The sequence below is a fragment of the Naegleria gruberi genome, assembly GCF_000004985.1.
Source record: "Naegleria gruberi genomic scaffold NAEGRscaffold_21, whole genome shotgun sequence".
NCBI lineage: Eukaryota > Heterolobosea > Eutetramitea > Acrasida > Naegleriidae > Naegleria > Naegleria gruberi.
In genome coordinates, this window is record NW_003163306.1 from 361,992 (window position 1) to 383,181 (window position 21,190).

The following is a 21,190-nucleotide window of genomic DNA, read 5'->3' on the forward strand; positions in this document are numbered from 1 at the left end:
ATGAAACAACAAGTTATTTTTCGAAGGCTTTAAGGCATTCCTTAATGTTTCTAACCGCCATCCGCAGAAAGCAAACAAAAAAAACACAAAAATGAGATTCGTTAAGGAACACCTTGAGGTGATTACTTGTTACATTCCTTCTGCTCATGAAATTACCTCCACAATTGAAAGCTTTGACGAATTGAAACTGTGTAAGGATCATTTTCCTCCCAACACTTGTTTCAATGTTTTTTGGTTTAATCAGAAATCTTGGGCTGCCCCAATATGCAGGTATATTAGTGAATATTTTGATACTTTGAAGGAATTATCTAGTGCCAAAGAGGGTTCAATGGCTGTAGTTAGGTTGTGTGCATTGGACAAACAACGCGAATCCTCTCTACCAAAGAAGGTTGTAACATCAGGATCTGGTTTTTATATGCTTCCCAATTTGGTGATTACTAATTGCCATGTTAATGAAAAGATTGGAACAAATCCTTGCTTTGCATTTAGTAATGCATGGAATATTGGTTATTTTGATGATGCTCTTAAACAAGTAGAGCAACTTCCAGAAAAGAAGAGATTATGTTTTTCAGGACAATTATTGAAACTAACTCCCTACGAAACCAAGTTCAAACAAACAAAAATATGGACAGGAATTGATGCAATTACTGGAGAGATTGGAGACTTTTCATTCTTTGATTTTTCTGCTGTCCTATTCACAGGCAAACCAAATAATGTGATTTTCATACCTTCATCAACAGTATTGCAACCAGGAGATGAAATTATTACTCTTTCCTATCCTGGTGATGAAGAAAACACTTCACCATTAAAAGATTATGCAAACTATGCTAGTTGGGCACCCAGTGAATTGGTTATGAAAAGCAATATCTTTAATGGTTATGGAACTTTGTGTGCAAGTTTCGGCAAAATTTTACATCCTTTCAGAAACATCAATGATGAATGGGAGAAGGACGAAGAGTTCAGGTACAACTCTTCCAATCAAGAGTGTCTAGCTAGCTCTGAATGTCTATTTTTTGGCAGCTCTGGAGGAGTTATGATTTCCAAATCATGCCAAGTGCATCATGTTAATAATTTAACTCTTGTTGAATTTCATGCCATTCATGTTGGAGGAGAATTTGTTAGATGCAATGATTGCTTAAGAAAACATAGTGTTGCCATGAGGGAGTTTTGGGAAGATAATCACAATTCAGATCAACGAATTAAAGTTGACTGTCAACCACAAGATTGGAGAATTTGTGAAAAGTGCTTGAATGATTCAGATCTGAATTTCAATAATCCATTATCGTATTCAAATAGTATATCAGTTCATTCGAAGCCATTCGTTGAGTTTTTTGAAATGATTATTCTACCAGAATTGAAAAAATTGATTAATGTTTCAGATGTTTCTTCACTTGTTGAATATTGCCAAGAACATGGGATTAATTATTGAACTGGTCAATTTATTTAATTTCTGATTATAAATAATAGTTTTATTATCAGCTTTCAGAATGTTGTAATCTCATGAAATTAATGCTAGCGCAGTCCAGTTCAACCAATCAGAAAAAAATGTCCCAACAGCAAACACAGCCCATCCACCAAGTGAGAACTTTTCTCTCACCTCTCTACGTTTTACTTTACAACAGATTCAAAAATGAAACTGTAAAATTGACTAACCAACAAAACGAATGCGAACACATTTTACAACAAACTCTTGCATTCACACATTATTTTCACCCATCAAAATTGAATAGATTTTTACACTTGTTGACCATTATTCCATTTTTTAGTGGATTATGGTTAATGTTTGGATTTTTAACAAGATTTACAACTGGATTGGAATTGACTCTGCCATTGATTTATTTGTGGAGTGTTTTATATGTGATATTTTCAATGGGAATTGATAGAATTGTTCCATATTTTTTGACATTTATTTGTTTGGCTATTTCCTTATTTGTTAAATCAATTGTTTGCTTGAATAGTGGAGATCCAAATAGTCAATCATTTACAGTTTTATTCAATGCAGTTGGTTGTTTGTTAATTGCCTTAATTTTCCAAATCATTATAGGACATATTTTGATTGATGACAGAACTCCAGCATTTCTCTTACAAGAAGCATTTGTGATTACACCAATTTATATGATCATGTCTTGTTTATTGATGGACAATCCACTTGTTGAATATTTACCTGAACTCAAAAGAGAAATTGAAACAAATGCAACAAGAGAAAGATTTCACAAATTTGCAAGATTTAAAAAGACATAACTGCATGTTCTTTTCCCCAACAGATTACAATTCCAAAAACACCCAATTGATTATCTCAATAAAGTTCTTAGTAGTACCGTTTTATTTTCCCCAGTGACTGTATTTACGGTACTACTAAGAAATTGGGAGGATTGACACAACTTGATAATATATTGAAATCTAATTTTTTGAATGATTAGCACGGTTATTATTTTGGTCCGATATTATTGTAAAAATTCTTAATTTGTGAACAAATTTGTAACATTCATGGACATTGACGCGTTTCAAGGAAGATTCAAAAAAAAATGCATCCAAACCATGCAACACCCATCCATCAGCCACATTGTTTTTATTTGGTCTTGTCGATTCTAATCTTCTTTTCATCATTTAGTTTGGCAAATAATGTGGAATTTTATATTCACTCCAGGATTGGACAAGATTCTCCCACATGTGGAATGATGGAAAGTTTACCATGTAAAACAATTCGATATCCTATTGATAATTTAATGAATAATACAAATTCAGGAAATAATATTCTAATTAAATTGATGAATAATTGGATAGGTGATTGTATTTTGTTTAATAATGAGAATGTGACTATTGATAGCATTCATTTTATGGGAACGAATCGATTGGTCAACTTGGAATGTAGTGCGGATCAGAACCAAGTCAAAATACCATTGGTTAGATTTTCAAATTTGAATTTGGATTTGGTAATGTTTGGAGTTAGTCAATTGGAAATTTTCAACTGTACAATAGTTGATTTTGTGGTGAATGATATTCGGAGAAGTTTAATTCTGGATAATATACAAGTAGGAACAGAAAATTTGAAACAATTGCTTGAAAAAGATTCGAATATCGATTTGAAAAAGGTTATATTTAATATTTTCATTGAACTTGGATCAATAGATACGAGCAGTAAGGAAGTTATTGTAAGAAATTCACATATTATTGGCTGTAATTTATATGTTGGATCTACACTTTCGAATGGTTCGTTGCTAGTTGAAAATTCCACATTTGAATATTCTCTTTTAGATTTAACTAATGGTTTAGGATACACTCCAAAATCGGTCCCTAGACCATCATTTTATATTGCCAGTTCCAAATTTTATAGGTCATCCATTCAAGCACGTGAAGCACTTTCTGTTACTATTCAAAATTGTGAACTCATTCAAAATATTCCAAACAAATTGGCAATTGTACTTTCATTAATACCCAATTCCATTTATGCAGCATTTTCAGTTACTTCCTCTGCAATCTGCAACGTATTAGTGTCAGCGTCTGTATTTTCCAATTGTCAATCAGTTGGTGCAATGTATTTAGAGGGAACTGGTATCAATGCAGAAGTAGAATGGTCACATTTTAAAGATAATTCGAATGTTAAGGGAGGAGCAGCTATTAATTTACAAACTATTTATAATCTATTTGCTCATAATACAATATTTGAGAATAACAAGCAAGTTTTAGATTCGAGTGAAAGTTTATCAAATATTAAGGCAGACGAAAGAGGAGGCGGAGCTATTTTACAATATCAATCCCTATTAACAACAGAATCATGTATTTTTATTAACAATGAAGGAATTACAGGAGGTGCAGTTCTCAATTTTCAAGCTCATAAATACAAAAGTAGTGTAGATGTAAGTAGTTTCGTTAAGGTTGGCCTAATTGACCAAAAATTAATCAAAAATAGTATTTTTATAACAATACAGCATCTTATGGAGGTGCTTGTGCATCTATTGATTTTACCTATTCCTCTAGTGTTTATATATACTCATCAACATTTGAGAAAAACAAAGCCACCAAATATGGTGGAGCTATTTTCACATTGAAAACCGTCTTGAATCTTGGATTTCAAACATTTTCAATCAATAATAATTATGCAGGAATATCTGGTGGAGGTGCCTATACTGTTGGAACGAAACAAGAGAATGGCGTACCTTTGATAGATCGGTGCAAAGACAATTACAATGGAAATGGAAAGCTTTCAAATCATGATGCATTCCCAGAGATTATCAGTTTAAGAATTCCAGTAAAACAATTTCTATCAATGAGTAATGATAGCAATAGCAATGCTAAAATGTTGGAAACATCATTTGGAGAGAAATTAGTGCTCAATTTAGATTTGTTTGACAATACATATGGAAATGATAATATTCCAGTGAATTCGTTCACTGAAATGGAACTCTCTGTGGAAACAAAACCTTCCAAGGACATGACATTTGAAATTCATCAGCCGACCACCAATGAAATTGATGGAATTCTATATTCTAGATCTACCAATGAAAAATTAAGAGGAAATGGAACTTTAATATTTACAATCAAGTCATCTCTATTCAAAACTGGAACATTTTCATCCCAAATAGAAATTGCTGTGACCCCAATGGAATGTAAACCTTGGTTCTCTCTTCAAGCGGATATGAAAAAGATTGTAAATGGTGGTTTTGCATACTCATGTGAATTTAACTCATACCTTATCATTCCATTTGTAGTGTCATCTGTACTTATTGTAGGATGTATAGTTTTTACTATTATTGGAATTGTTTGTTTCAAATTTTATGGAATGAAGAGTAAAATTAAAGTTCTTCATAAGAAGGAACAAGCAGAGGAAGAGTTGACTCAAAAATTATTGGATTTACAATCACTATATACATCTGAATTAGAATCCAAATATTCCATTAAGAATTGGCTAATCAAGATTGAGGATATCAAGGTTATAAAAAAGATTGGTGAAGGAGGAATGGGAGTTGTCTATCTAGCTCTGTAAGTTTAATTCATGGACTCTATAATCTTATTCAATTATGTGAAATTTAGTTGGAAAAATGTTGAAGTTGCTTTGAAGACAATTAAATTAGAGGAAGATGATATGGATTCTAGTGAATTTGAACATGAATCTTCAATGCTTTCATCTATAAGACATCCAAATGTTGTTAACCTTTATGGAGTGGTCTTATCAGATCAATCAAAATTCATGGTAACTGAATATATGAATGGAGGATGTTTGGAAAAATTAATTTATGATTGTAAAATGAAGAAGAAACATATCAATCTGAGAGAAAAAGTTTCAATTCTTATTGGAATTGCAAATGGAATGAGTTATTTACATGGTGGAAAGGATAATTGTATGATTATTCACAGGTGAGTTGATTTCGTATATTTTTAACTAATCAATTCAATCAGAGATTTGAAACCAGGAAATATTCTACTATCCAATGATTTAACACCTAAAATTGCTGACTTTGGTTTATCAACACTTTCCAATCAAAGCTCAAACACAACCAAAACACAGCATATTGGAACATTGCTCTACATGTGTCCAGAGATTCTATTAGGAAAAAATTACAATGAAAAATCAGATGTCTATAGTTTTTCTATTATAATGTGGCAATTGTTATTTGATGAGACAGTACTATTCCATCAAAACTATACAACAAATCCAAAAATTTCTACCATCATGTCAAAACAGGAAATTGAAACATTTTCATCACTTGCCAATCAAAGCTCTCTATTGTTTATTCCAAAATTGATTTCTGAAGGATTACGTTTACCAATTCCAACCTTGCCAATCAATTCTCATTCACAAATTATGAGAATGTGGATTAGAGAATATTTTGTTGTGGAAGATTTCAAATTTACCAATCAAGGGAATGTGGGAAATAATCTTGGACTAGTTGATGATCCATTAGATAGTTATATGAAAGCACTCGATGGATTATTTTCCATTTTAAAGATGGCATGGGCTGATGATTTCAATAATCGACCATCTTTTACTGAAATTTCAGTGGAATTGATGCATATTAAACAAAACTTGTAAACCTTCCAAAAATTAATTTGAAATTCATACGGATTTGCCATTGTGGTGGTAATGTGACCTAGCAATTCAGAACCAAAGAAGCAAATAGAAATTTATAAAGGATTCAATCAAATGAGACCTTCTTAATTCTATTTCATTGGATGTGGTTTTCTAGTTTCATATTTACAACCCCATTTATCCACCTCAACTGGCTTCAGAAAAATACAATCGTCAAGCAATTGATGGGCTTCATCTGAGAAGACATTTCGTGACAGATTCAGCTCTTTCAAGTCGAGCATATTTCCAAATGTAAGTCCAATAATTCCAACTTCATTAATTTTGTTATTGGAAATATTGAGATATGTCAAATTATACAAATATTCACTAGAGCCAATTTTTAAACAGCCAACATTTCCTATTCCGGGATCACTGTTGCTTACATTCAGGGATGTGACATTCCTCATAATTGGTGATGTTATTAATGCTTCAAACCCAGATCCAATTCCATTATCCGCTAAGGAGAGATAGGTGAGGTTTCTGATAAGTCTATTGGAAGCAAGTGCTATAGCTTCCTCTTTTTTAATTTCACAGGAGTCAGCTATTAATGTTTTCATTGTTGACATGATATGACTTGAGAATAGTTTGACCAATCCTTCGTTTTCAATTAATAGTCGAGAAATATCCAAGTATCTCAATTTAGTTAAAAATGGATTGTTAGCTATTAAACAAATGCTGCTTTCAAAATACTCATAAGTTTGTGGTTGAACAGAGAGGTAAGTTAATTGAGATAAATTCTCATTTTTGGAAAAGTATTCAAATACCTCATCATTCTCTTTTGTTACTCTAAATTCCAATGCTTTCAACTTGAAAGTGTCAACAAGAGCAATAATTGACAGTTTTTTCAGAGGTGAATGAGCATAAAACTCTTCCAATTTCTTCAAGTATGGACTATTTGTCATTGCCAAAATGCCATCATTTGTAAAATCACCAGAAACATGCAAAACTCTCAAATTTTTCATTCCCTCATTTTGGCTCAATATCACCAATGAATCATCACTAATACTATTAAATGAAAAATTCAAAGATTCCAATCTTAGAGTTGTTACAATAATCTTGAAACTCTCTGCATCACATCCTGTTCCAGTCAAGTTCAATTCTCTCAGTAAATGTGAATTAGCTCCTTTACAAAGGGAATTCATTGATTTTCCATTCAAATTAACAAGAGAAGTTAGACGAATTTTCAATGATGAAACATTGTAATATTTCAAACATCCATCACGGAGTTTTTTCTTCAATTCTTTGTTTTTTGCAAAGTGAATATCTATTTTCAGGCCACATTCGTATTTGATAAATTGACGCCACTGGCTACAAACTTTCGAACAAGAATCGACAAGAAATTTCGTATTTTCTGCAGAATTGATGAAGGAAAAGATGAGTATACAAACATCGTTGGAAAATTTCTGAGGTTCAGCGTGTTCAATACTGTTTAGGTCACTTTCGGCAAGAGCTTTAGTATTTTGTGATCCCATTTTTTTATGAATTTTCTTGATGGCTTTTAATGGAATACCTTTTTTGTCAGAATCTATCCTAAAGCACAAACTTTCAATTTCTAAATAAATAGTAATGGTAAATAAGATAACCAAGTTTCATATGTTGTAACAAATTTATAAATATTTAGAAAGCAACAATTATCCCTTAATAAGTTTAGTTAATGTTTCATTCGTCTTGAACCTCTTTTTGTGAGTCATCTTTCTGAAAGGAATTGATTTTAACTAATCTCTTTTAGAATTGATAACGTAATTTCCACAAACACATTCAAGCAGAAGGATGCTTTCTGATAATTGAGCACTGGTAGCAAATTTCAAGATTTCATTCATGATATCCTTTAGAGGCAATTAAGGCGCCAAAAAATTATTTTAAAAAAATGAGTAAAAGAAAAATTGGTCCTCTATTAACAAAATCGGCAACCCAACGATGGGAAGAGGCTTTCGAAGCAGTGGCTGATGACGATATCAAATTGGATATGGTACTGCAATACGTTGATAAATTGCAGGAAAGTTCCGAATTAAATTTCACGAAAACAGAATGGACAAAAACACAATTCACCACCAAGTTTTGCTCCTTGTTGAATATTGTTCCCAAACCAGAAAATGAAAATCCTCTATGTGTTGAAGAATCACCCTTCCTGATCAGCCTTCTGTCATTGTATCAACAATTTCAAAGCAACAAGTTATCTGAATCCATTTCCTTATTTAAAGAATGTCAACAGAATATGATAAAAGAATTTGCACTTCCACCCCATAACAATACAGAGAAGGCACTCTTTTCTTTATTGTCTGCACTTGAACGATTGGAAAGAATTTCATTCGAGCGCAATTTAGGAGAGGTGGTTGTTTCTGGTGCAATGTTTTCGTTGTTAGATGTAATCTGCACACTAAAAGGTCACAAACAAAACGAGTAAGTTATGTTACTTGTTCATCACATTCAATTTTGTAGAGACAAGCAAAACACAGTGATATTAGATGACAAAATCAAAAGCTTCAATGTAAGAAATGATGGCCTTATTCAAACTGAAAAAGACTATGTATATTGTAGAAGAGAGGATACATCTTTTGATGATCGCGTGGATTGGGAAGATTTTGGCATTGATGCCTATAAACTGATTATTTCAATGAAGAGCCAGCTGAAACAAAACATGAATACAGTATTTATGTGCCAAGAAGAAATTAACAAATATAGCAAAGTCTTGGGGTTATGTTATACCAAATTAGATACATTCGTTTTTATATTAGATGCACAAATTAATAAGAAAGGAAATGAAAACATCCCAGAATATTCTCTCTACTTTCAAAGGTTTGATATGAAGTTGCATGGAGCGATATTATTGTTTACGTATATTATGCAATTTATTTTGCAATACGTTCCTTCTAATATTTTCACAACCATCACTCCTTTCAGACCAGCCAATACACCAAATAAGCTTTTGATACCAACTGGGCAATTACTATCTGATATTCTCAGTTCAAAGAGGTGTAGTAAAATTTCCAAACACGGAAAAGTGGTGTTAAAAAAACACGAAGACGAAAAGAACGAAAGAGTCAACTATGTCCTACAATCAAACTCTTTCCTGAAAGTGGTTTCACCTGAAGAGAAAGAAATCATTCTGAAATTGATTAGTAATTCATGTTACTGCATGTACTTGCCCCAAATTCTAAATGTGTATAAGAATGACGTAGAGTTTGAAAAGTTGAACAGTCTCCCAGAGAAAATGTCTGAAAAAGATATAATGGCCTTGGCAATAGATATTTCCATAGCATTGAACCATCTCCATGGCCACAATATTATTCATAGAGATGTTAAGCCCGATAATATAATGACTAGATCACTCAGTGATCCATCAAGCTTCATGTGGTTTGTATTAATTGACTTTGGGTTAAGTTTAGAGTTTGTGGAAAAGAATGGAATATACTTTTGCAAAAATTCAGGAACTGAAATCAACGAAAACTTAGGTACCAGTATTTTTAAAGCCCCAGAAGTTGCTGCTTCCCAACCATACACTGAGAAATGTGACATTTACTCATTGGGAGCCTCTTTATTGTATCTGAAAAATGAATCAGTCTTTTTACAACTGTGGAGACAGGGTATTAAGAACATTCCAACAAACATGTTGAAAACTCTAGATTGGGATTACACTGAATTTGGTGATATCATTAGGGATATGGTGGCTGATGATCCAAAAATTAGACCTTCAGCAGAAAATATTGAAAATCGCCTTTCAACGTTATTCCAAAACTGCATTAACCTTGATTGAAAATATCATGTGACCATATTTCTACAAAAAACAAGCATGCAATTCGAACATTGTAAACTAATGTTTGCTTTCTAATACTACTTCCAAAAGATTCTTCCAATCCGATTTGTTTATACAAACAAATATTTTTGCTGTTTATTTTTAATCACAACCTATTTTCTCGTCGCCAAGCAAAACTCTCTTGCTCTACTCAAAAAAAAATGAAAACACACCAAGAACAAACTACCCTCGAACGTTATGCCAAAGCAAAAGATGATCTAGAGGCTAAAATTTCCATGATGGATTTATGTTCAGAATTGCAACAAGTTTACAAACAGCAAGAAGACAAAGCATTATATCAAAAATTGTTGAATGGAAATGTTGAAGAGGATATTCAAAGACTTGCTACATTAATGAGAAGAGATCCGACAAGTTATTTGGCCCATCAACATGAGAGAATTAGCCAAGCCTTTGAAAAGTTTAACGAAACTGAATTCGAAAGGTTTAAACTAATCTTTTTGATCATGGGTCCCTATTTATTTGAAAGTGGTGGATTGATTAATGATTTTTTAGTGAGGCAATATTCACAAATTAAGAAAATCACATTAGAGAGTAAGATAATGAAATCTATTCCAATTGAAGATTTTTCACTCAGTTATTTGGAAGAAACTGATCGATTAGTTGGAAGCTTTGACATTGAACAAGAAATTTATGATTTAAATCAAGAATTGTACAATGTTGAAACATTGAGAGAAGCCAGAAAATTGATTGATGACCTCTTGGATAAGATATATTACTATCGATGGAATACCATGAATAGGTTAAATGAGAAAAAATTCTGGGAACCTTGGTTGGATGATTCAATGACACACCTTTCTAGGCAAAAGAGAGACCTAGTTTCACGAATTGTTGCTTTATACACAACAGTTGATATTGTAAAGAAAGTACTGATAGCTATATCAATTATTTTAGTTGTGTCATTCATCATCTACTTGATATTTTTAGGTGTTAAGGGATTTATTATCAATCAGTCATATTATGGGACATGCAGCACAACAGAATCAAACTTTGAAAAGATTAAGACAGTTGCAACCAAATTTACGATTACCAAGTTCCATATTACTGTCTATGGAGCTACTGATTTTTTAAGATTTTTTTCTGCATTCTTAATACTTCCTGTTTCTCTTTCAACTTTCCTTCTATGGTATTGGATGGAAATATCATATTGGAAATTGATTGGGATTTCAAATCTACCAACCACAAAGGCAATTATTAATTTTCTGTTTTGGGATTCAGTTTTGAAACTACTTATTATTGGAGTTTATTATTTATCTGCTGTAGTTTGGATTATTGACCAAGTAGTGTATAATAGAATAGCTGGTTTGTGTGATTAATATTTCAAATAATTGTTGTAAATAAATTGAAATTGTTGTTGCCTTCCTTAATATTGTGGTAATCGTACATTGTTTCGAATAAATCAAAGGCTAGCAATCATGAAAAGGAGATGATCATCAATTACTGTATTGAGTTTTACGATTGTTATCTACAGTCTTCTTACTATTTCAGTAACTATTCTCAAAAATCATGACAATAGAATTTGTTTGAACGTGATGATAACAATTGTTTGCCGCCAACAACTTTTCCGTTACGTTCATCAAGGCTTTTCCGAAGGCTTTGTGTGTAAAGAAGTCTACCTTGAAATTGCGCTCAAAATTTTTTCGCAAGAGAGTTTGGCTGCAACAGAACTCACTCCAATAAAAAAAACCAACAAAAAATACAATGCCACCAAAGAAGAAGGCCGCTGCTGATTCTGATGACGAAAAGCCAAAGAGAGCACCAACACCTCTTGCTTTGTTCAAAGAAGGTATGATTTATCATCATCATCATCAAGTTTTATTTAATATATTATTCATCATTGATATATATAGATAATATGGAAAAAGTAAAGAAGGATAACGCAGGAAAGAAGCAAAATGAAATTAATAAGATCTTGTCTCAAATGTTTAAAGATGCTGATGATGATGTAAAGGAAAAATACACTAAGAAGAGTAAGAAGCTCAAGGCTGAACTCGAAGGAGATGATGATGAAGAAGAAGAAGAAAAGACAACAACAAAGGGATCAAAGAAGAGAGGTGCACCAAAGAAGTCTGACGAAGAAAAGACTACAACATCTGACAAGCCTAAGAGAGCCCAATCTGCTTTGCAAATTTTCCAAGCTGCCAAGTTAGAGGAAACTAAGAACAAGAAGGAAAATGAAGGAAAGAAACCTGCTGAACTTAAGAAGATCTTGAGTGAAATGTGGAAGGAAATGGATGATGACGAAAAGAAGCCATATGTTGATTTGTCTAATCAACAAAAGGAACAAAACAAGGCTGCTAAGAAATCAAGTGCTCCTCCAAAGAAGAAGAAGAAGAAGGATGAATCTGAAGATGAAGAAGGAAGCGAATCTGATGAGGAATAAATTGTAGAGATGTAAATTATTTATCAAAATTGCAGTGATGAGCTTTTTGTTAATGGATTTTAGTTTTCTTTCTTGGTTGACGAATACTGGTTGATTGTTTCCTATTATGATTGTTGTCATCTTGTGATTTTCTCTTGTTTTTTGATGAATTAGAGGAAGAAGAAGAAGAAGCATTCTTGATTGAAGTGTTGATTTTCTCTGATTTTCTAAAAAGTCTTTCAATGGCTTCTTCCTTATCAGCAGTGGAATTGAAATTCTTCTTGAATTCCTTTGAAAGTGCTTGTAATCTTGCTCTTTCTCTTGGTCCAACTGAGAGAATTTCACAATCTTGAGCTCCAATCAAATGTTTTGATCTTCTCTTACTCTTCTGAACTTGTTGATAATAATTTACTCTGACAGGATTATGAATATATTCAACTCGAGTTGTCTTGTCATCTAAAGTGGTTGTCTTTTTAACATATTGATTATTGAGTGAAATCTTCTTCTTTCGTCCTCTTTTCTTCTTATTTCCATTTTCTTCTATTGGATTCTCATCCAATATTTCACTTCTTGAATGGGTTGACAATGAATCATTACTTGCGATATCTGCATTTATAGCATTGTTAGTGCGATGACCTTTCTTTTTCAAGATTAGCTCTTGAACTTCTTTTTCAGATGTTTCATAAAAGTTTAATCCATTCGAAAGTTTGATTGATTCTTTCCAATAAACATCTCGAAGGGCATCTTTGAAAACATTAATCCTGGCAAGTGTTTTGGCTGATCTTTTATCTAATTCTGAATCTACTTTCGAATATTCTTCACTTTGTTTCAACAACGTTCTGGCTTGGAACTTTCTTTCAGATCTGCTCATATTACTAATAGTTTCGTCTTGGAATAGTTTGGAATCGATTAGAATCTTTCTTGCTTGTGAATCAGTCAAAGATGGAAGAATTTCTTCAGCTTCCATTTCAATTTGTTTGTTAATTTCACTCACAAACAACTCAACATTTTTCACATTCTGCTGAACTAGCTCTAATAATTCTAATTTGACATTTTCCTTATTACTCTTAAAGCAAAGTTGGAAATTGCTTGTCTGTTCCCAAGGTAAATTATTTTTAATTCTCTGAATTGCATTAATTAATTTACGATACTTGTCTTCTAATTTGGCATATGACAGCTCATAAGCAACCATGTCAGATCTGTCATCAATATGTTGTCTATTAAACTTGTAGTCTCCTAATATCATTGATTCATTCACACAAATCATTTCAGGTGTCACTAATCTTTGTAATTCTTCATCGGTTGGCAATTTTTCTTTAATTGCAACCCAAACATTTCCTTTTCTGTCCAAAGTGGCAAATTCTTTGAGTTTTTCTCTAATAGTTTGACGAGGAATATCATCAAACTTTGAAGTTATATCCTTTACACTTATTTTTGCCTTCTTTCCATTTCTAATTTTATCCTTAAAGAATTTACATATATGGTAAGAGAGTGCATTATTAATGTAGGAATCTAGTGAACGAGTTCTTGGAGGATAAACTTCAATTTGAGGCTGAATATGTCCAACTAGATATTCATTCGGTATTTCTCTTATAAACCATGTGCTTCTACCATCTGTGGTTGTTCTTTGACATAAAAGGAAATCAGAATTCTTAACTTTTTGTTCATAAATTTGTGACGAGTACATGTTATTTTGTGCAGTAATTATTTTATCATTAGATTCTAGATTAGTCAACAATGGTATCTCATCCTCATTATCAACCATTATAGTTATTCCATTTTTGTTAATTGGAATTGGTTGAAATGTTTCTGGTTTCTTACAATAGTTTACAATATTTGTTGCCATTCCAAATTTGTTAATGAGTGAAGGGGATCTTTCCAAAAATTCCATTAAAACAAGTTGATTATCAACAGCAGATAAATCCATTCTTGATTGAATCGATTTAATCTTTCTTTTTGGTTTCGAATAATTCAAGCGGATAGATTCGTTCTTCTTGAAATGTGACAATTTCTTTTGACTAACTTCCTTTCCTTTAGGGAAGAGGTTATAATATTTGGAATCTAACTCTATGGCCGGTTTCGAATGTTGAACATGATACTTCTTTGGAATTATTTCATTTCTATTCGAAACTTGATTACAAGAAGATTGATAAAGAAATTCAACTGAAATTTCATCATTATCTTTGATTTCTAAATCAATATCATAAATCATTGATTTATCATTCAGGTCAAGAATTAGTTTTTCTTCGTTTGGTTTCGGTTGATTATCATCCCAATAAATTTCGTCCAACCAATCACAATTGAGTAGATCAGTATTAAGGAATTGAAGATTTTCTTCTTTTAAATTAGATTTATCTATCAATTTGTTTGGAGAAACTTGAACATTTTCTTGAGGAGAGTCGAATTTCTTTTTCTTTCGGTATTTTCTCTTCTTTTTCAGAGAGGTTTCGGATAGGAAAGGAGTTTCTTCTAGAATGGAATTGGATAAAGGTACAGTAGTAATTGTTATTGATTTAGGCAAAGGAATAATTGCTTCCTCCTCAGACGAAACATGAATCATTCCCCAATTACCAGAATTATGTTCATAACCAATTACTGATAATTCTTCTAGTATCGAATAACTTTGTTTACCAATTTCAACTCTACTATCATCTTCCCAAACAATTTCATCTTCCCATTTCACCATATCAACATTTTCCACATTAACTCTCTCAGGAGGAATAAAGTTATCAATTTCATCTCTCTTCTTGAAATTATTCGAATCAACTTTAACCTTTCCATTCGAAACAGCTTTAATTTCAATCAAATTATCAAAATAGAAATTTTCCATTCCCTCCTGAACTTGTAAATCATCATTTCTTATCTTTGCATAACTTTTTTTGGTAATCTTTTCAATTAAACCACCAAGAAAAAGAGTTTTATATTCATATTCACATTCTTCTTTAGATTTTCTGTTGTGCAAAATTAATTCTTCTTCTTCATTATCAGAATTATCAAGTTGACAGTTGACTTCAAATTGCTGACCTATTCCACTTAAACTTTGAACCATATCTTGATCCATGGATTCAAAATTACCCAATAGGAGTGATAATCCTATATTTGTTGCCTTTTTAACCATATATGTTTATACTTTTTTGAAGTTTACGCAACAGTGTCACATTCTTTGACATTTCAACTTTTCAATTTTTGTAAAGTTCTTTAAATTGTTATGGTTTTCATATTATTTAAGGCAAATAAATAGTGAACTTGATGAATTTACAAATTTCACCAACTTCATATCCAATTGTTTGAAAAAAATATCATCAAATCAACAACATGCTGCAATTCATATTGGTCACCACATTACGTGCTTCTTGATCCTTCTTGAGGGAGGAATAAAAAAATAGTTTACAAAATTTAGGAGATTTTGGATTTTAAACAAAATACTCAAACAGTAGTACATCATGATATTTATGTCATCTGTGCTTGAACGAATCCAATAATGTGGTGACCAAGCCATTGGAAAGATTGTCATCATATAAACTTGTGTGAATTTCAGAAGTTCACAACCTTGAGAATTTCAAAAACCAACACAAAAAAAATGGCGCAACATTCCCTGTGCAACAATGATGAATGCAACAAACGAATTCGATCCACCATTGAACAATTACCCACCGAATGTTGGTTAAATATTTTCAAATATTTAGAATTGCAAGAAATTAAAAGAATTTCCCTCCTAATGAGTCCTGTCATTACTTGGCAATTATTGGACACAACTGATCAGAGTTTTTTCCGATTATTGTGTGAAGCAAATTTAAAAAGTGATTTGGAGAAGGTTATTCAATCCATTATAGAAAGACCTCAGGTACCACAGTTAGCATACAAGGTGTTGAAAGGAGCAAGTGCATTGCCACGTAGTCAATTCGTGTACTCCATTTCACAATTGAGAGAAAAACTTAGAATTTGTGTTTTAAAATCAAAAGTATTGTTTCCTAATTGGTTTAAAGAGGAATCTTTGAATGAATCAATTGATGAAGCTGTTCAGTATTCCTATTCGATTAATAGACCAGTAGTTTTTGATGATGATGAAAATGATGAAATTGTTGGAAATTATGTGGAAAAGCAAAGACGAAAGGCATCAATTTAGAAGAGATTAAAATTGAAGAGCTACACTTTTTTGAAAGATTTGCAAAAGCAAGTTGACAAACAATCAAAAAGACCTACTAAATGGAAATCAGTATGGAATGGTTATTGTAATCAGCACGTTATCAATGATATTACAAATTACACATTAGAATTGGAACATTCCGTGCTAAAAGAAGATGAATTAGTTCCAGATGATTTATATAGATTTATAGAAAAAATCAACAAGTTGTTTGATATGGAACCTCTATTAAGAAGAAAGATAATGTTCGAAACCATGGCGTTTCCTACCAAGAAATCTAGGACGGCCAATACACATTTTAGGAGGTTCAATACGGAAGTGTATCGTATTGATTTCCAAGACAGCTCAGTTTTCTTTTCTAAAATTGTGAGAATTTTCTCAAAATTCAGAACAACCATATCTTCTTACTATGTTGCAGAGAAGTATAAGAATATCATTGACTTTTTTGTGCAGGAATCAATTGAATATGGAGTTAAAATTCCAATTCTTGTTGATTGTAAGTTTTTTATTCATGTTTGATTTACAAGTTTTTAGGTTTCTTGGAGAATAATGCACCAATTCACTCGATTCTAACATCCGACTATGGCGGATTGGGTTTGCATATTATTAGAAAGTACCCTCATTTCATTAAGGAAAGCTCAATAGATTTCAGATTCTATATTCTAGTCAGGTGTTTGAAACATCACTTGGATATCAATATCATTCATTCACTCTTTTATAGTGGGATACTCGATTCTAATGTTTTGGAGCATGTACACCGTAATCAATCTGGAGCTACGCCTATAAATCGTTGTAGTATTGGAAAAAGGAATCAAGATACACTTGATGGGTCAATGCCTTTATATTTCATGTATGCCATTCATCGACAATATCTTACGAATGAGAATAGATGTTACTTTAGAGAAATATTTAATTTATTTATTGATTGCTTTGAAGGAAGAAAAATCCCAGAGTCAAGAAATCCAAATTCTGGAAATTCATTTCATAGATCTGAAAATCATCAATTCCAACAATTCTTGGAAGGAGCTCTTAATTTCCATTATTATTCATTTAAGGATTTTGCTAAAGAAATGGAAGAACTCAAATTTCCCAAGGACCAAGAAATTGAAACCAACATCTATCAAGAAGGAGATGAATGGTAAATTTATGAATGTGGTTTGTCACATACCTCTTGGACAGGATTTATTTTCTAATAAATTCATCAATTTCCTTAATAAACTTTTCTCCATAAAATTGAATCCAATGAGAACTCTCTTTCACAATAAAAACCTTTGATTCCTTCTGAGCTCTTTCGGTCAATGCTTCCTTCAATGCAAAGTGTGCACTTTCCTCAGTTAAATATCTGTCATTTTCTGCATGCAAAAACAAAACTGGCACATCAACCTTCTCCTTATCAAAACTTCTAGTCGATTGAGTACGAAATGCAGCTCTGTAAAATGAAGTTGCTGTAATGTAGCTCGATTTAATATTTTCCAACCAGAGTTTAGCTTCTTCAGCACTCAATCTTCCTTGATGAGCTTCTTGGTCGAAACCTGCTGTATTGAAGAACATGGCATAGTCGTTTCTTGTGGAAATTAATTCACTCAATCCAACCAATTGAAGGAAGAAAATGTACCAACTCTTGGTCAATTGCCTGAAGAATTTTGCAGTATGTTCCTTGATATATTTACCTTCATTTACACGCATTGCAAGTCCAAGAACTGATTTTTCAATAATTTCTGGATATTCTCTGAGAAATTGAATTTAAAGTTTACAATGAGTCAACTTACTTCATGGTGAAACCCAATGCTGCTGCACCCCAATCGTGAGAAATGAAGATAGCCTTTTCTCTCTTGGCATATTCTGTAACTAAAAGTTGATAATCTTTGGCCAATTTCACATCAACATATTCATATGGAATTGAATTGAGATCCTTGAGATATTTCTTTAAAGATTCAAAGGACATGTCAGTTGGCAGTCCTTTGCTAACTTGTTCCAAATCAACACCTTCTGGAACTGGTTTAGAGCTTGCATTGTATCCTCTATTATCGAAAAAAGGAGGAAATATATTTCAAATAAATATTCGAAACTATTGAAACACATACCTCATATCAGGAGCAATGACCCAATATCCTTGTTGAATGAAATGATCCAGATATCTTCCGAAACACAACAAGGCAGTTTCTGGATAGCCATGCATAAAAATCAATAACTTTTGATTCGTTTCTCCTTCCTTTCTTCCTCCTTCCAATGCATTAAAAATAATTCCATTCGAAAGTGAAATCTTGACAAAATTAGCCAATTTAGGTGGGAAATTCATAGTAATACCATTGGCTTTCATAATGGGATTCATCTTTTCATGATATTCCTCCAATGTTTGGATTGGCCAATCTTTACTCAACTGGTCAAGGTTTGGAAATGGATAAAAAGCTAAAAAACCAAACCAAGCCGAAATGAGAAGAATGATGGAAAGGAAAACAGTTCGACAACAGGTGGAGAGCAATCCTGACATTTTTTTTTCAATCAAGATCTTGTGAAAAACTGTTGAAAGAAACGAAAGCTTCCGAAATGGAACGTGGGAGGAGATTCATGATGTGGTAACCAATCAATTGATTACATTATTTTTTCTTTACAATTAATTGTACAATTTATTTATTAATATAATATAATTTAAATATATATTGTTCGTCTTTTTAACAAAATTTTGATATTGAACTGATAAGAAATCAAATTATTCAACGTCAAGATCATTAAAAGTTGGAGCTTTTGTTTCTGTTGGTTCTGATTGAAATGAATCAGAGGAAGCAGCAGATTGAGGAGAATGAATGTTAGCCATAATTGGAGAACAAATTCTTTCTAATTGTTGCTTCTTTTGTTCAATTTCTTCCAATGAACAACTCAATACATTATTCATATTATCTAACCATGATTGAATCTCATTACATGCAGAGTTGACCTTACTCTTATCATCTTGTGAGATCTTTGTTGAATAGTTAGGATCTTCCATGGTAGATTTGATGGAGAAGACATAATTTTCCAATGAATTCTTTGCATCAATCTTTTCCTTTGCAATTTTATCTTGAGCTTCCATTTCTTGAGCTTGTTTTAACATTTCTTTGATTTCTTCATCGGATAATCTTCCTTTTTCATTGTTAATAGTTAAAGATTCAGTCTTACCAGAACATTGAGCAGAAACTGTCATGATACTATTAGTGTCAACATTAAATGTCACATCAATTACTGGAACACCTCTTTTAGCAGGTGGAATTCCTTCCAAATTGAATTTACCCAATAAGTGATTATCCTTTGTCAATGGTCTTTCACCTTCATACACTTGAATAGTGACAGCTGTCTGATTATCAGCATAGGTAGAAAATTGCATGGTTTTCTTACATGGAATCTTTGAATTTCTATCAATCAATTTAGTCATTACTCCACCAGCAGTTTCAATTCCCAATGACAATGGAGCAACATCAACCAATAGAACTTTCTTTTCCTTTCCTGTCAACACAGCACCTTGAACAGCAGCTCCATAAGCAACTGCTTCATCTGGATTGATTGACTTGCAAAGTTCTTTACCATTGAAGAAGTCTTTGAGCATATCTTGAACTTTTGGAATACGAGTTGAACCACCAACCAAAACAATGTCATCAATTTGTGACTTGTCATAACCAGAATCTTGAATTACCTTCTTGACAGGTTCGAAACATTTCTTGAACAATTCCAAATTCAATTGTTCAAATTTGGCACGTGTCATGACAATGTCCATATCCAATCCATCCATAATGGCATCCACGTTAATGGAAGCATTCGATGCTGCAGATAAATTTCTCTTTGCTCTTTCACATGCAGTTCTCAATCTTCTTAATGCTCTTGGATTTTCCTTAACATTCTTCTTGAACTTTCTCTTGAATTCTTCACAACAGAATTCGACCATCAAATTATCAAAATCTTCACCTCCTAAATGGGTATCACCTGCTGTTGCTTTCACTTCAAATAATTCACCATCATCAATGTCAAGAATTGAAACATCAAATGTACCACCACCCAAATCGAATATCAAAACAGTTCTTTCACCTTTCTTATTTAAACCATAGGCAATAGCAGCAGCTGTTGGTTCATTAACAATTCTCAAAACATCTAAACCAGCAATGGTTCCACTATCTTTGGTGGATTGTCTTTGAGAGTCATTGAAATAGGCAGGAACTGTGATGACTGCCTTCTTTACAGTTTTACCCAAATATTGTTCAGCAATGTCTTTCATTTTGGTTAGAACCATGGCTGAGATTTGTTCTGGAGTGAATGTGTGAATTTCACCTTTGAATTCGACTTGAATTTTAGGTTTATCATCACCTGTTTCAGAGACAACTTTGAATGGCCAATGTTTCATATCATCTTGAACAGTTTCCTCTGAAAACTTTCTACCAATTAAACGTTTAGCATCGAATACAGTATTGTGTGGGTTCATTGCCACTTGATTCTTTGCAGAATCACCAATCAATCTCTCTTGATCTGTGAATGCAACATAGGAAGGAGTTGTTCTATTACCTTGATCATTTGGAACAATTTCAATAGTATCATTCATGTAAACACCAACACAGGAATAGGTTGTTCCCAAATCAATTCCAATAGCACCGTCAAATAGTTCAGAAGTTGTTGAAGTAGTAGACATTTTGAAATTATAGTATATTAATTACAATAGTATTGTTTTTTTTCAGTTTGTGATTTTGTTGCTGCTGTTGATAAATGTTGCATTGGTGGTTTTTATATAGATTGTTGTTTGTGGATTTTGTCATGGAAGTTATTTCGGTAAATAAGGAAGTGAAA

At 32.4% G+C, this 21,190-nt stretch overlaps 10 protein-coding genes across 10 annotated transcripts; 6 read left to right on the plus strand and 4 right to left on the minus strand.

Annotated features, from left to right (window-relative positions):
- Nucleotides 1–91: 91 nt before the first annotated feature.
- Nucleotides 92–4,984, plus strand: NAEGRDRAFT_48784 (uncharacterized protein; the record flags this gene model as incomplete). Its single annotated transcript, XM_002677691.1, has 3 exons — nt 92–963; nt 2,648–3,857; nt 4,007–4,984. The coding sequence occupies 3 exons, from the start codon at nt 92–94 to the stop codon at nt 4,982–4,984; spliced, it is 3,060 nt and encodes a 1,019-aa protein (XP_002677737.1).
- An 81-nt stretch (nt 4,985–5,065) lies between these two features.
- NAEGRDRAFT_4886 (uncharacterized protein) lies at nt 5,066–5,611 on the plus strand (the record flags this gene model as incomplete). The annotated part of the gene is made up of 3 exons (XM_002677692.1): nt 5,066–5,191; nt 5,255–5,355; nt 5,398–5,611. Coding segments are annotated over 3 exons (441 nt in total), but the record flags the coding sequence as incomplete, so codon positions are not given.
- Nucleotides 5,612–6,159: 548 nt separating this feature from the next.
- NAEGRDRAFT_48785 (leucine rich repeat, typical subtype-like protein) lies at nt 6,160–7,539 on the minus strand (the record flags this gene model as incomplete). The annotated part of the gene is made up of 1 exon (XM_002677788.1): nt 6,160–7,539. One exon carries the CDS (start codon nt 7,537–7,539, stop codon nt 6,160–6,162), a length of 1,380 nt encoding a protein of 459 aa, XP_002677834.1.
- Nucleotides 7,540–7,934: 395 nt separating this feature from the next.
- Nucleotides 7,935–9,821, plus strand: NAEGRDRAFT_67111 (uncharacterized protein; the record flags this gene model as incomplete). Its single annotated transcript, XM_002677693.1, has 2 exons — nt 7,935–8,467; nt 8,507–9,821. 2 exons carry the CDS (start codon nt 7,935–7,937, stop codon nt 9,819–9,821), a joined length of 1,848 nt encoding a protein of 615 aa, XP_002677739.1.
- Nucleotides 9,822–10,021: 200 nt separating this feature from the next.
- On the plus strand, nt 10,022–11,194 carry NAEGRDRAFT_67112 (uncharacterized protein; the record flags this gene model as incomplete). The annotated part of the gene is made up of 1 exon (XM_002677694.1): nt 10,022–11,194. The coding sequence occupies one exon, from the start codon at nt 10,022–10,024 to the stop codon at nt 11,192–11,194; it is 1,173 nt and encodes a 390-aa protein (XP_002677740.1).
- A 368-nt stretch (nt 11,195–11,562) lies between these two features.
- NAEGRDRAFT_57921 (uncharacterized protein) lies at nt 11,563–12,285 on the plus strand. Its single transcript, XM_002677695.1, has 2 exons — nt 11,563–11,664; nt 11,729–12,285. The coding sequence occupies exons 1-2, from the start codon at nt 11,580–11,582 to the stop codon at nt 12,259–12,261; spliced, it is 618 nt and encodes a 205-aa protein (XP_002677741.1). The 5' UTR covers nt 11,563–11,579; the 3' UTR covers nt 12,262–12,285.
- Nucleotides 12,286–12,310: 25 nt separating this feature from the next.
- On the minus strand, nt 12,311–15,301 carry NAEGRDRAFT_48788 (uncharacterized protein; the record flags this gene model as incomplete). Its single annotated transcript, XM_002677789.1, has 1 exon — nt 12,311–15,301. The coding sequence occupies one exon, from the start codon at nt 15,299–15,301 to the stop codon at nt 12,311–12,313; it is 2,991 nt and encodes a 996-aa protein (XP_002677835.1).
- Nucleotides 15,302–15,820: 519 nt separating this feature from the next.
- Nucleotides 15,821–16,366, plus strand: NAEGRDRAFT_48789 (uncharacterized protein; the record flags this gene model as incomplete). The annotated part of the gene is made up of 1 exon (XM_002677696.1): nt 15,821–16,366. The coding sequence occupies one exon, from the start codon at nt 15,821–15,823 to the stop codon at nt 16,364–16,366; it is 546 nt and encodes a 181-aa protein (XP_002677742.1).
- Nucleotides 16,367–17,566: 1,200 nt separating this feature from the next.
- On the minus strand, nt 17,567–18,875 carry NAEGRDRAFT_67115 (uncharacterized protein; the record flags this gene model as incomplete). Its single annotated transcript, XM_002677790.1, has 3 exons — nt 17,567–18,113; nt 18,154–18,405; nt 18,469–18,875. The coding sequence occupies 3 exons, from the start codon at nt 18,873–18,875 to the stop codon at nt 17,567–17,569; spliced, it is 1,206 nt and encodes a 401-aa protein (XP_002677836.1).
- A 122-nt stretch (nt 18,876–18,997) lies between these two features.
- NAEGRDRAFT_79596 (uncharacterized protein) lies at nt 18,998–21,087 on the minus strand. Its single transcript, XM_002677791.1, has one exon. The coding sequence runs from the start codon at nt 21,033–21,035 to the stop codon at nt 19,095–19,097; it is 1,941 nt and encodes a 646-aa protein (XP_002677837.1). The 5' UTR covers nt 21,036–21,087; the 3' UTR covers nt 18,998–19,094.
- Nucleotides 21,088–21,190: the final 103 nt, after the last annotated feature.